The sequence below is a fragment of the Helicoverpa armigera genome, chromosome 11 (assembly GCF_030705265.1).
Source record: "Helicoverpa armigera isolate CAAS_96S chromosome 11, ASM3070526v1, whole genome shotgun sequence".
Classification (NCBI taxonomy): Eukaryota; Metazoa; Arthropoda; class Insecta; order Lepidoptera; family Noctuidae; genus Helicoverpa; species Helicoverpa armigera.
The window spans coordinates 3,286,109-3,298,305 of NC_087130.1; the positions used below are offsets into that span (position 1 = coordinate 3,286,109).

At 37.2% G+C, this 12,197-nt stretch overlaps 1 protein-coding gene across 5 annotated transcripts in view; it reads left to right on the forward strand.

Moving 5' to 3' along the window:
- LOC110371991 (tyrosine-protein phosphatase Lar) overlaps nt 1-12,197 on the forward strand; it is a 361,770-nt gene that overhangs the window by 334,705 nt on the left and 14,868 nt on the right. For 3 of the 5 annotated variants that reach the window (XM_064036779.1, XM_064036782.1, XM_064036781.1), the window contains 8 exons: nt 4,745-4,870; nt 5,531-5,680; nt 7,755-7,888; nt 8,245-8,395; nt 9,301-9,324; nt 10,716-10,816; nt 11,683-11,745; nt 11,826-11,955. In XM_064036779.1, coding sequence (XP_063892849.1) covers nt 4,745-4,870; nt 5,531-5,680; nt 7,755-7,888; nt 8,245-8,395; nt 9,301-9,324; nt 10,716-10,816; nt 11,683-11,745; nt 11,826-11,955 — 879 coding nt within the window. The remainder of the gene's footprint in view (nt 1-4,744; nt 4,871-5,530; nt 5,681-7,754; nt 7,889-8,244; nt 8,396-9,300; nt 9,325-10,715; nt 10,817-11,682; nt 11,746-11,825; nt 11,956-12,197) is intronic. The other 2 variants (XM_064036780.1, XM_064036783.1) reach the window with 1 other exon arrangement.

The window sequence follows — 12,197 nt, forward strand, 5'->3', positions numbered from 1 at the left end:
AAAATAACCAAAGCCCTTGTGAGCGTGCTTGAAGGTTCAAATGGCTAACTTCAGAATTGAAAACTTATATGCCGCGAACAATATATGGAATAGTTTACAAAATAAATTATGACAGAAATAGGTGAATTTGCTATTAAAGGAAAATAATGAATCCATTTTCATAATTCAACAAACAATTTTCACCCAGAAACCAGCTCTCCTAAAACCAAACAATAATAAAGCAAAACATATAACGTAATGAATTCCGTCAATACATACATACACACAGTAGGTAGGTACAGTAAACTGCACATCCCACCCAAAACAAAAATGTGAAAGACTGCCAAGTTCGATAATATGGGAATGCTTCGCCTATAAAAGAAGTGAGATCTGAATAAGTACCAAGTTCCATACACATACCTCAGTTAAAAATAGTTACTTTTTAATGATGTTACTTGGCAAGTTTTCATACACCTTCTTATAAACCTACTAAACGCAATGAATCAAGTATTTAATTTTCTATTAAAACTTGACAAGTAATCATCATTAAAAAGTAACTATTTTTAACTGAGGTATGTGTATGGAACTTGGTACTTATTCAGATCTCACTTCTTTTATAGGCGAAGCATTCCCATATTATCGAACTTGGCAGTCTTTCACATTTTGTTTTGGGTGGGATTTCATTTATTTTGTAAGGTTGTTTATTTTATTTTTTCTTATGATGAAGTTAGTTAAAGAAATGTCTCATTTATACTATCTTTTAGATTTTTAATATGCACTATGTTTCTTACAAAGAAATGAACTAGATTAACTATGACTAGATTTACCAACTGACTGACATGACATGTTATCATATATTATGTTCGTGGATCAAAGTTACACATTCGTTATTTTCGAAAGTGATTCACACTTGGCCGTTTTCAGATTTTTACTTTACTTTGACTAAATACAAACCTTTGTACCATTCGAAGATATATTATATAAATATAGATAAATTTAGTTCGTTTTAGTTCCTTAGGGGTATAAATTTACACCGGGTATAAAACACCTTCATTATTTTGAAACCGACTCACACTTGGCCATTTTCAGATTTTTCCCTTTACCTTGACATAAAGACCTACCTCCATGCCAAATTTCAAGTCAATACGACCATTGGAAGTGGTCTAGGTTTTTGATGAGTGAGTCAGTGAATAAGTGAATAAGTGAATCAGTGAATCAGTGTATAGTAAAAATAGCGATTTTCTGACGTCAATATCTCAAGACCTACAATAGGTATATTAATGAAATTTTGTATTTTAGATAAGTGAGGGGGTCTCAACAGATACTAGAAATTTGATATGCGTAAATAAAATAGATTTTGAGTTACAGGGGGGTCGAATTTGGCCCGAAATGGTTCGTGTAATATAACCCACGGCCGGTGTGTCGCCTTTTTTGCTCGAACTTGGCGGACACACTGCCGTGTGTCTAGATAAGTGGTAACTGTCACGCACCTTAACTCAATAGTAATAAGTACGATTTTCCTATAAAACTATTACCACTGACGTGCAGTTGACTGTACTTACTACATATACAGAGTACAGTCCTGTCTCATCGACCGGCTCGGTACAATAGGATGCCCGTCACTGAATGAAGCTCATGTTAATTAGCATAATGGATACTCCGCTCATGGTTTTTCAACGCGTAACGGATACTAGATTTTGTACGCAACTTTGTCTGTGTTTCGAGGGAACTGCGTCCCGTGCTGAGTCAAAAATACAGCCTATAACTATCCTATCTCTGTCTGCTGGGTATCCAAACCGTATGCCTCGATCGAAAGTTTATCTCGATCGATTCAGCCGTTTTAGCGTAAGAAACCACCAACCATCATTTTCGCAAGCATCGTTTTGTTTTAATTTGAAGTGTAGAAATGTCCATGTTAAACTGTTATTTATCCGACTGGGCAATGAAGAATGATTTGTTTGTCAGCCTGGGTATTTTAATGCCAAAATGCGTGAAAGAGATTTATCAACACAGAGCATAGATATTCCTAGAAACAGCAAAGTATGTTTGATCTCGTACCTACCTCTACATAAATATTTCGCAAGTTCTTTCAAAACACTAAGCTCCATAGGTATGTTACCAAACTCTAAGTACATTATAACACATTTTTATCAAACTTGGAAAATATGAATAAACATGAAACATTAATTTTTAAATACGCTAACAAATTCCTTTATAAAGCTCAATATATTTTCCGTATCAACGCGTAAAAAGTAGCAAGGTCTAGTATTTCATAAATAATCTTTTTACTACTTATTTGGGTCACGATATTGTTGGGCTAAGGGCTCTTTCATAACGCGCCTTTGAGTGAATTCTAAACATGACGAATTGGGTAATTGAATGTGTATTATACAGCCAAAACTAGATAGGAAAAATATAAATAAAGAGTACATTTTTGTGGAAACAATTGTCTCGCGTTTCATGTGGTTCGCGTGCCGAAGGAACTTCTTCCTGCACCTAGATAAAAAGCCCTTTCATTTTATTCAGTATAATATAATGTGATAATATCCCATTAATAATATTCACCAAGATTATCCCCTGCGACTTTTAAAACGAGTACTCATCATTTTGAAATACAGTTCAACCATACTTAACCCTCAAACAACCAGCATTGCAAAAGCGACACTACCCAAAATTCACACCTGATACGCTTGCAATCCCACCAAAAACGATTACGCCAAACATTTGTACGTTGACTCCTATCATTGGCATCATAAAGCCCAACAGAGTGAATCAGGCTAACGATACGATCGCAATGTTAGTGAGCTATTGAGCTTCCTGACCCGAAACATTACTCCTGACGCGGGTTCAACCCGCAATGGAAAGGTAATTGACTGTAATTGTCGCTTATGATGACTCGGTGTTTGTAAATAGGTGATGGGATTTATCTTTTGCTGTTTAGGTTAAAGAGTAGTTTAGGTTGGAATGGGTGACGTCATTTTCAACTTTAACCGCCTTTTTATAAGACTCATTTTCAGTTCAGCTGATGAATTACCACTTTTTTTACCAAATCTTTACTTCAAAATTCATCAAAATCTTCACAGCAATGTTTCCATTAAAATACGAAAGACTCCCATAGCACACAAAAGATTCCTTACAATTAGGTACATTACACATCAATAGGTAAATATACCGGCCGAAAATATGAATCTCCACCTTGTTGGCAGTCGGATAAAAATAAAACACCAGTATAAACCCGCCTTACTTTCCCCTGAAACCGCCATAATACTAAATGTTAATGAACGTTCGTTAGTGACGCCCATTGGTTATCTAGCAGTGTGATTATTTGGCACATAACTCGCGCTCACTACTGACTTATTATGAAGTAGTGATGGGACGGGATTAGTACCATAGATGGTAATAAGAGGGGGATGATAGTAAGTCATCTGTGTGTTGTTTAATCTGTGGTCATTTTACTTTCTGTGGATGTGAAATAAAACATATGAAGGTAGAACGACAAATTTTATAACAATTTTCGCATTTTCTTCTTCCTCCTAGCTCCTAGGGGTCAGCGGGTCGTCTCATAGATGTAATATGCAACTTAAAGCGAGAAATAATGTGTTGGAATTGGAGTGAAGGATAACAAAAACGTTTCAACAGTTTCCATGCCAGTTTAATCAGGCCCGCCGTTAGCTGTTTGTTCGCCCGCGTGCAAAACTGATTATGCCGCCCTACGACTACATACGTTTTAACAAAAAATATATAAGAGGGGAGCGGATCCAGGGGGTCCGGAACCTTATGTTATTTGGTGGGGTTCCCGTTGAAAACTTAGAAGAAACTTAGAATATTATATCATATGTAAGGCAGCGCGAGCGGAGCGAGCGCGAAAATTTTTTTGTCTAAGGACACAAAAAAGGGTCTATGACAAGGGTCCAAAATAGCCGGACCAAATTGGATGAAAGTGGCAAGAAGTAGGCAGAAATGGAAAGATTTGGAGGAGGCCTACGTCCGAAGACGGACAACCTAGGGGCTGTGATGGATGGATGGATGGAAGGACACAAAACAAATAAAAACCACTGTAAATTAACAAAGCAAAGTCAAAAAGTAAGATATGCACCGAAGTTAAGTGCAAAAGCCGCGAGCGAAGCGAGCGCGATTTTTTTCCTTAGAGTTTTCGTGAAGTAAATATATTATCATAAAAAGTCATAACGGACGTGCGCGAAAAATGTTTTTTCGGAATTGAATGCCTCAACAATTAAACAAAGTTAAATGCGATATCTGACATGGAGCCGCGAGCGCAGCGAGCGCGAATTTTTTTTGGGGATGCAAAGGGTGAAACAGTCAAAATTGATAGGAGACGACCAAAGCTAGGGCGGCTTTTTCTGAAATTTTATTGGTTTAATTTTGCCGCCCCCTAAATAGCATTTGCCCCACGCTACGCCACTGGTTGATCTTAAATCGTTTTTAAGAATCTTTAATTTTGAAAATGTCCTTTCAACAGATGTACCTAACTGAAACCGGCAGTGTAAGTAATATTCTGAGCGCTATTGCTGTGTTCGGAAATATTGAAATCAAATCATTAGTAAAAAGATATTGTATTTTTTAAATATTACGTGATAGCTCGCTAGATTTGCCGCCCCCTAGGACGTGCCGCCCGCGTGCTGTGCACGCGCTGCACGCCCGCTTACGGCGGGCCTGAGTTTAATAACAATTTTTCTTACTCTCTCTTACGTGGATACTCACTACTTATTCATCAATAGCCTTAAATGTATATTTTTCTCCACAGTGAGACGAGTAGCGCCACAGTTCTCGATCCCGCCGCCGCCGAAGTCCGAGGTGATGCTGGGAGGGAATCTGACGCTCAAGTGCGTCGCCTTCGGGTCGCCTATGCCTACTGTTAAATGGAGGAAAGGTAAGGATTTACGGAATAAGAAATCCATCCAAGTAAGGCTTTAGGGAATAAGAATCCCATAGTTAATTTAAAAAAAACGCATTTGTTTAATAGACATGTGAGTATTTCCTTCTTTGCATTGCTTTATCACACATTTTTATTGATTTGTACATCGCATATTGTATTGACTGCCTCTTTGGTCTAGTGGTCGCAAGCGCGGCTGCTGTGCTCGATGTCTCGGGTTCGATTCCCGGGTCGGGCCGAAATCGCTTTGTGGGTTTTCTTAAACTTTCACAAAAGCAGCCCGTAGTCTGGAAGTTGGTCCTGCGCCTGATCTCTTTCCGGTCGTGTCGGATTGCCTTCCCATCGGGCTATGAGTGAAGGAATAGGGAGTGCACCTGTGTCTACGCAAATGCTTGTGCACAATATGTCCTGCGCAGCTGGCTGATCTCCTTAAATGAGAACAGCCGCCGTGGCCGAAATCAGCCGTGGACGCCATTATTGTATTGACCTACATAACGCTGGATCATAAGATACATACAGAGTTTCACCTTCGGCAAATAGGTACAATCGCTAAAAAATCTTCGCAAAATAAGTGAAGCACTCCTTCACGATCTTAACGCATTTTACGTCATATTTGTTAATTTTACCTTCGATTTAACTTATAATATATTTGCCCAGGTTTAACAAAATGGCTGACGCCAGAGGACAACCCGCCCCTAGGCCTCAACACGCTCAAGCTGGAAGATATAAAGGAGTCTGCCAACTATACGTGCGAGGCCGCCAGCGTGCTCGGCGTTATCGAAGCCGTCGCTGAAGTTAAAGTGCAGTGTGAGTACCTCTTTATGTGGACACGATAAGCTGGAGTCTATTTAGGGTTAAAGACTTTGTAATACAGTAAAGAGTTAGTATTGGATACCAAGGAATAATGCAATATGGACAAGAATAGGTGTATAACCTTTAACATCTACCAGCCATCGATTAATTGCGACTATAATTGGTTTTTAATTACGGAATTTTAGACATGCTTACTATTAAGCTTATCATATTATCCTATAATTGCATGAGAATCATTCAACCAAATCGTGGCAATTCAATAAACAACAATTAATTTGGAATTTAAAACACGCAGTTCCCGATGCAATACGCTGAAAGAAACATTCAGTACATTGACCAATACCGAATAAGTAATTTAACAGAAAATACAGTAATTCGTGTTGTATTTCAGATTTCGTGACGTATATCTACGTTTTTAATAAATGAATAATAAAATACGCTGTCCTAGCAAAATGTATAAATAATAAATAAATAACAACAATAAAATATAAAACATGCATAAACCATAATTGTAACATTAATAGTGAATGCAAATTAATTGACATTTAATTGTTTCGCTTAAATACGAATTAATATTAATGTATTCTGGTATCAGTATCTAGAGTTATATTATTAATAATGCAGGACATGATCATGATATCAGATTTAATTGTTACCGTTCTGTATTATTCGGTTTTAAACTATTAAGCTTTGCTTACGTTTGCGATTAAAATAAAATGGATTGTATGCGTTCAGTCCACCAACAAAATAGAGTTGGAATGTGTGATGTTTTTAAAGTAAAAATGTTATTTCCGTTTTGGTAACTTATAACTTTATAAGTGTATGTTTTGAATGTTCTACAGATGAGAGAGTTTACGAATTATTATCTAAACAGCGAACATTTTTTGTTTGTACCCTAAAGATTCCATTACTACTGAACCGATTTGAAAAAATATTTCACTGTTGGAAAGCTACTCTCTTCGCGAGTGACATGGGCTATATTTTATCCCGGTACGGGCAGTAGATCTCACGGAACGCGAGCGAAACCACGGGAAAACGGCTAGTCAAGTATAAAATTAAACAAAAGCAATATTGAAAGGACGACTAGACTGAAAGCCACACTTTACATCAAATATTCAGTCTAGAATGAAGCGTGCAACTATTTCCTGGAAAATTTAATTAGTATGAGTCAGCCATAATAGTTAGCTGTTACCAATATTTACCAACGTTTTGGATTCAGTCAGACGGTAATTTGGATTTTCCTGGTAAATACAATACTTAATATCTGTAATTTATAAAAAAAATGTTAGGACTGATTGACTGAAAATTTTGAATATTTGGACACAGTAATTTACCTACGAAAATGAAATCAAATAGAACCTCTATTTTCGTCAAAATCAGTTATATTTTTTCCCGTACACCGTATATATACGTAGTAAGGTCTAAAGAAAAATACTATAAAAAACACGGTCACCAACAAAAGCCAACGGTTACCAAACGCATCAAACAACTTAATCCATCCAAAATTAAATTGAGAAAACGTCGCTTGAGCTACAATAATTAATCATTAATCAAGTTGACATTCGTTTGTCTCCCGGGCCCGCGCAACTTTCTAACCCTTTCAATTATGAATTATAGTACTAATTCATAATGGATGTCTTCTCGCGTCCCCGCAATTTATCAAATTGATTTTCGTAAATCCCTCTTTCCACCTCGGCGAAGTTATTACCATAAATTTGCAACAGTTATCCCAAGAAATTATGAGTGTAATTTGATTCAGTCACTCATCTACTCGACTTTGAGTCGAGAGGAATTGCTCAGATTAATTATTTGAGTGTACTAGGAAATGTGTGGGAGTCGTGAGAGAATTTTGAATGGTTATTTATGTGTATGACCGTCTATATTGTCTAACAAACAAGAAATGAGAAAACATACGACCTCAATACAACCCATAGCCGAAGTCTCCATATTTGAATGAAGAATGATACAGATTTTCAGTACGATCTATTTTCAAATATTTGGATGAAGAATGATACACAGTTTTTACGTTCTATTTCTAAATGTCTTTTTGTTTTTTTTTTATAACCAGCACTGCCGGGCCCACCGACGGAGGTGCGTCCGTCAGAGATCACGGCGACCACTGTTCGTCTGACGTGGACCTACAACGGACCTGAGGAGCCCCAGTACTATGTCATACAGTACAAGCCTAAATACGCCAATCAGGTAACACTTGAAAAAAATATCTATGAGATTTTAAGCGTAAGATAGAAAGCGTTTCATAGTTTGATTTCTTACAAGGCAATGGACCAGATTTCAGGCAATCGTACTCGTAAATTGATTATAAAACTGTAGAAAAAAAGTTTCTGGTATACAAAATTCTAACTCATTCGTAGACTTTCCATGCAAAAGCAAGGGAAATGAGAACTACTTACTCAATAAAATTACATTATTCAAAACTCCAAAATAGAATCAAAGGGAAACTTCCACAGAAGCCAGAAGCTTAATTTTAACCAGTTTTTTTTTCTTTTCTTCTTTTACACTACCTCTTTCGAGCACCTAACACCTTATTCCCCTGCCAGGCGTTCAGCGAGATCTCCGGCGTCATCACCCAGTACTATTCCGTCACCAACTTGTCACCTTACACGGAGTACGAGATGTACGTCATCGCTGTGAACAACATCGGCAGGGGACCCCCTTCGGCACCCGCCGTCATCACCACTGGAGAAACCGGTATGTAGAAACATCTAGAACATTCCAGAAGTACGAAATAACATTCCAGATGCGGTATTTATCTATCGTAGACTTGCCAGTACTAACTTTCAGAGGCTAATCTGAAATTGGAGCTTATTGGCAGCGTGGAAGAATTCGCGAATGAAAATATAAAGATTATTTAACTTCCACGTTTTCGTGTTCGGAATTGTTGACACCCTAACCAGATTTATGACTCCGCGTAATTGACATTATAAGTATACAGTTTTTGAGACGCAGATATCTGACACCCCCGTGATAAGTAATGGCGTCAATATCATGTTCTATCGGGCCTCCAAGATAATCATCTCTACTACAGTTACTTACAATAAACGAGTTTAATAAATCATCTTAATAACCACCATCTTCTTAATAATCCCAATTTATAACAGACGGTGAAAAATTATCATTTCAACGCATTTACCCCATACGCTTATTATAATTTCATTTTCTCTTGTCTCGCTTTCAATTTTGTCGAGTCTACTAATTTTACTTGCTTTGAATTGGGTAAATAGATTTCTTTTACGTTCCTTGCGCTCAATTCTCAGTTTTAAGGTATTTTCTTTGATCGTTTTTTCATGCCTTCGCGTATAAACGACGTACGACATTCGCCGATGCTTCATGTAAGTTCGCTTCTGAATTATCAAAGACTTTTACTTTATTTGCACAGTTACTTTTGTTTATAGAATGTAGTATTAGAGCGTAATATATTTTGTTCGTTTAATCATGCACCATTTCGTTTGTATCGATGTTAGGATCAGATGCGGTCAGTTCTGTGTCACACGTTTTTAAAGTATCCTCTGCGGCACCTTTGTGTGATTTGTGTTACCGTTCACGTTTATCTACATACATACTAATATTGTTATTTGTTTCCTTGCTTCTTGCAGTGGATTCCTTGTATGGAGGTGCCAGTAAGTATACTATTATGAATTCTTGTATGTCATTATCTAACGGCGTTGTTTGTGGGGTCTATTTTCTAAAATTCTAAAATCTGGGCGATGATACTCGTAGCATGTTTTAGGGTGTCTCATTAATCAATGTATTTAATCAGTCGACTGGGTGTAGCTAATATCTCGCTTGTACAAAAGGGTTAATCTGTTATTAATTTGCATGTTTATTGTATTCGATGATACGCTACAAATTGGTGTGACTGCTCGTTCACCTCAATTACATATTAAATATTTACCATAAGATTACCCTGTGGTGGAATTTCATTTCTTTATCCGCTCCCCGAACGTTTCTCGCTTCGTAAATGTTAAACCATCATATCTAATTTCCCTCAGCAAAATATATTAAATTTGAGTCGTGAAACCTCGCCCACGTCCCCCGTGTAACGTCACAACAACAGACAAAATAAAAACTTGGATGAATCGGTAATGTAAACGTTGGTATATAAAATTACGAACAGGTCTTTTGATATTCTTTACATTTCTAATAAAGGAAAAGTTTGGCGTGACGTCGACGACCCGGATTCTGGACCCAAACAAGATTATAGCGTTTTAATATTGCACAGTCCCGAAACTTTTATTGTTTCGCCCTTCGTCGGTATTATAAACAGAGAAGAGATTTTTTCATTGAGTGACGCCCCGTTTTTCGTGTTAGAGATTGCGATTACAAATCCTATTAAGAGTAGACAGGCATTGTGCCCCAGACGCTTATTGTGCTATTATTTTTATTATCATTCTGTACATAATTGAGATGAGTCGGTTCTTAGTTTAACATCGGGTTGTTTACGTATTATTGCGTCTGAGACAATGGTGAGGTGTTTCGTAGTATTCGTGTCAAACAACTTTGTAGTCAGGCCAGCGTTACGTTTTACGGTCCATGAATTTAGAAAGCCATCCTTTTTCTTTTTAATTTTATTAACGTTTAGAACAAAAGAGGTTTTAGGTACCTACGTATTTATTGTTTAGTCTTTGTTTTTGATATTATTGGCTTGTTATTTGGTGTTGATTTATGAATTGTAACTTTAATTTTGTGTATTGTACTTACTAATTATCTTTGTGTGTCAGTAAACAATAGTTAATGTGGTTAAATAATCTATAGTAAATCTTTTGAATGATCAAGACTTTCCTTTTCTTACATAAACAAGGATTTGAACACTCAAAAACATATAACCGAAGAGTGTGTGTTCAACCTCAGTTGACATCAAAAATAATTCATTTGATAATTCAACGATCACACATAGAACATTTTCAACTTTATATTCATAAGCATGCAGAACAATGGTTAACAATAATCAACTAATAAGGGTGGTCACAGACTTACACACACATGACTAACCAAACCTCTTTCTTCTTAGAACCGGGTTCAGCGCCAAGGAACGTGCAAGTCCGGCCTCTAAGCTCCAGCACCATGGTCATACAGTGGGACGAGCCGGAGACGCCGAACGGTCAAGTCACAGTAAGGAATTTTGATGGTCACACGTTGAGAATTTGCAGAGAAACAAAAGACGATAGCATTAACTGTCTTGTTTTTGTGGGAACTGGAATTGTAAAATGAGTCCAAATGTGTGATCCCAATTCTGTGGCCTTTGCATTCTAGAGCTCACATAGTGATATTGTATTAGTGCCCTTCTGGTGAAGTACTTAGTATTTCTGATACATCCTCTAATATTAGGTGGATAACGATTTAATTTTAGACACATAAGAAATGAGACAGTCCACCTGTCAAAACTACCTATGCATTTTCTACGTCTTTGCCATTATAAAAGTCCATAAGTGACAATGTCGACTTAATCAGATACCATCTGTTCATTAAACGATAACTATAACATAAATAAAACTATACCTATACATTATGTGTATACGTAGGAATAATCTTCCAGAAACATCCACAAACGCTATTCTCAAATCAGAACACTCCCGATGAGTGAGCACCGTAATTCAGAAGTGTAGTAACTGCCCAAATTAGATAGCAAGATTTGATCGCTTTACCCCGAAGTTTGCCAGATACTTGGAACTCGTAAATTCGCCTTTGATGAAAGCGCAAGTGTTACCTAATCTATCCCTGGAATTAGGAAGTGAATTCCAAAATGGGGCAAAGAGAGATATTCTATGAATTGATCTTTGTTATTTGCTAGTTGCGTTTATGTGCAAAAGAAATCTAAACTAATATTATAAACAGTAATATTTTTTACAATGAAACTGATTTGACAGTCGAAAAATTCTTTCACTGTTTGGAAGCTACACTATCCTCGGGTGAAATACTCCCGAGAATAAGCTAGTGTTATCATGTAGAAGAGATTATAATGCATTGTAATTTTTCAGGGCTACAAGATCTTCTACACAACGGATCCTTCGCAACCTCTTCAATCGTGGCATTCACAAATGGTAAGTTCTAACTGTTTTACTTTTTCCGCCAATAAGCTGTACTACTGAGAGTACAAATTTAAACTGACCATTAATTACAGATGGACAACAGTCACCTGACGACCATCAGCGAGCTGACCCCTCACACAGTTTACACAATACGAGTGCAAGCCTTCACGTCTGTAGGACCGGGGCCCATATCGGCACCCGTGCAAGTTAAGACACAGCAAGGTAAGTTCTCTTCACTGCCCTAATTATTACCAAAGACCAGACAGATGTCCACAATGTAACCACAAAATATAAGTTTTGTTACTGAAAGGCTCTTGGCTCTGAAATTTGCAGCAGACACTAGCTAAATTCTATGACAATAATAAGATGGATAAGAAGCAATTTTTTGTATGTGGTAAATCGTTAAATAGCCTTTTCCACTTAAGGTGCCGTAATGTGGGCTGCGGGTTGTTCGAAAGAGATAC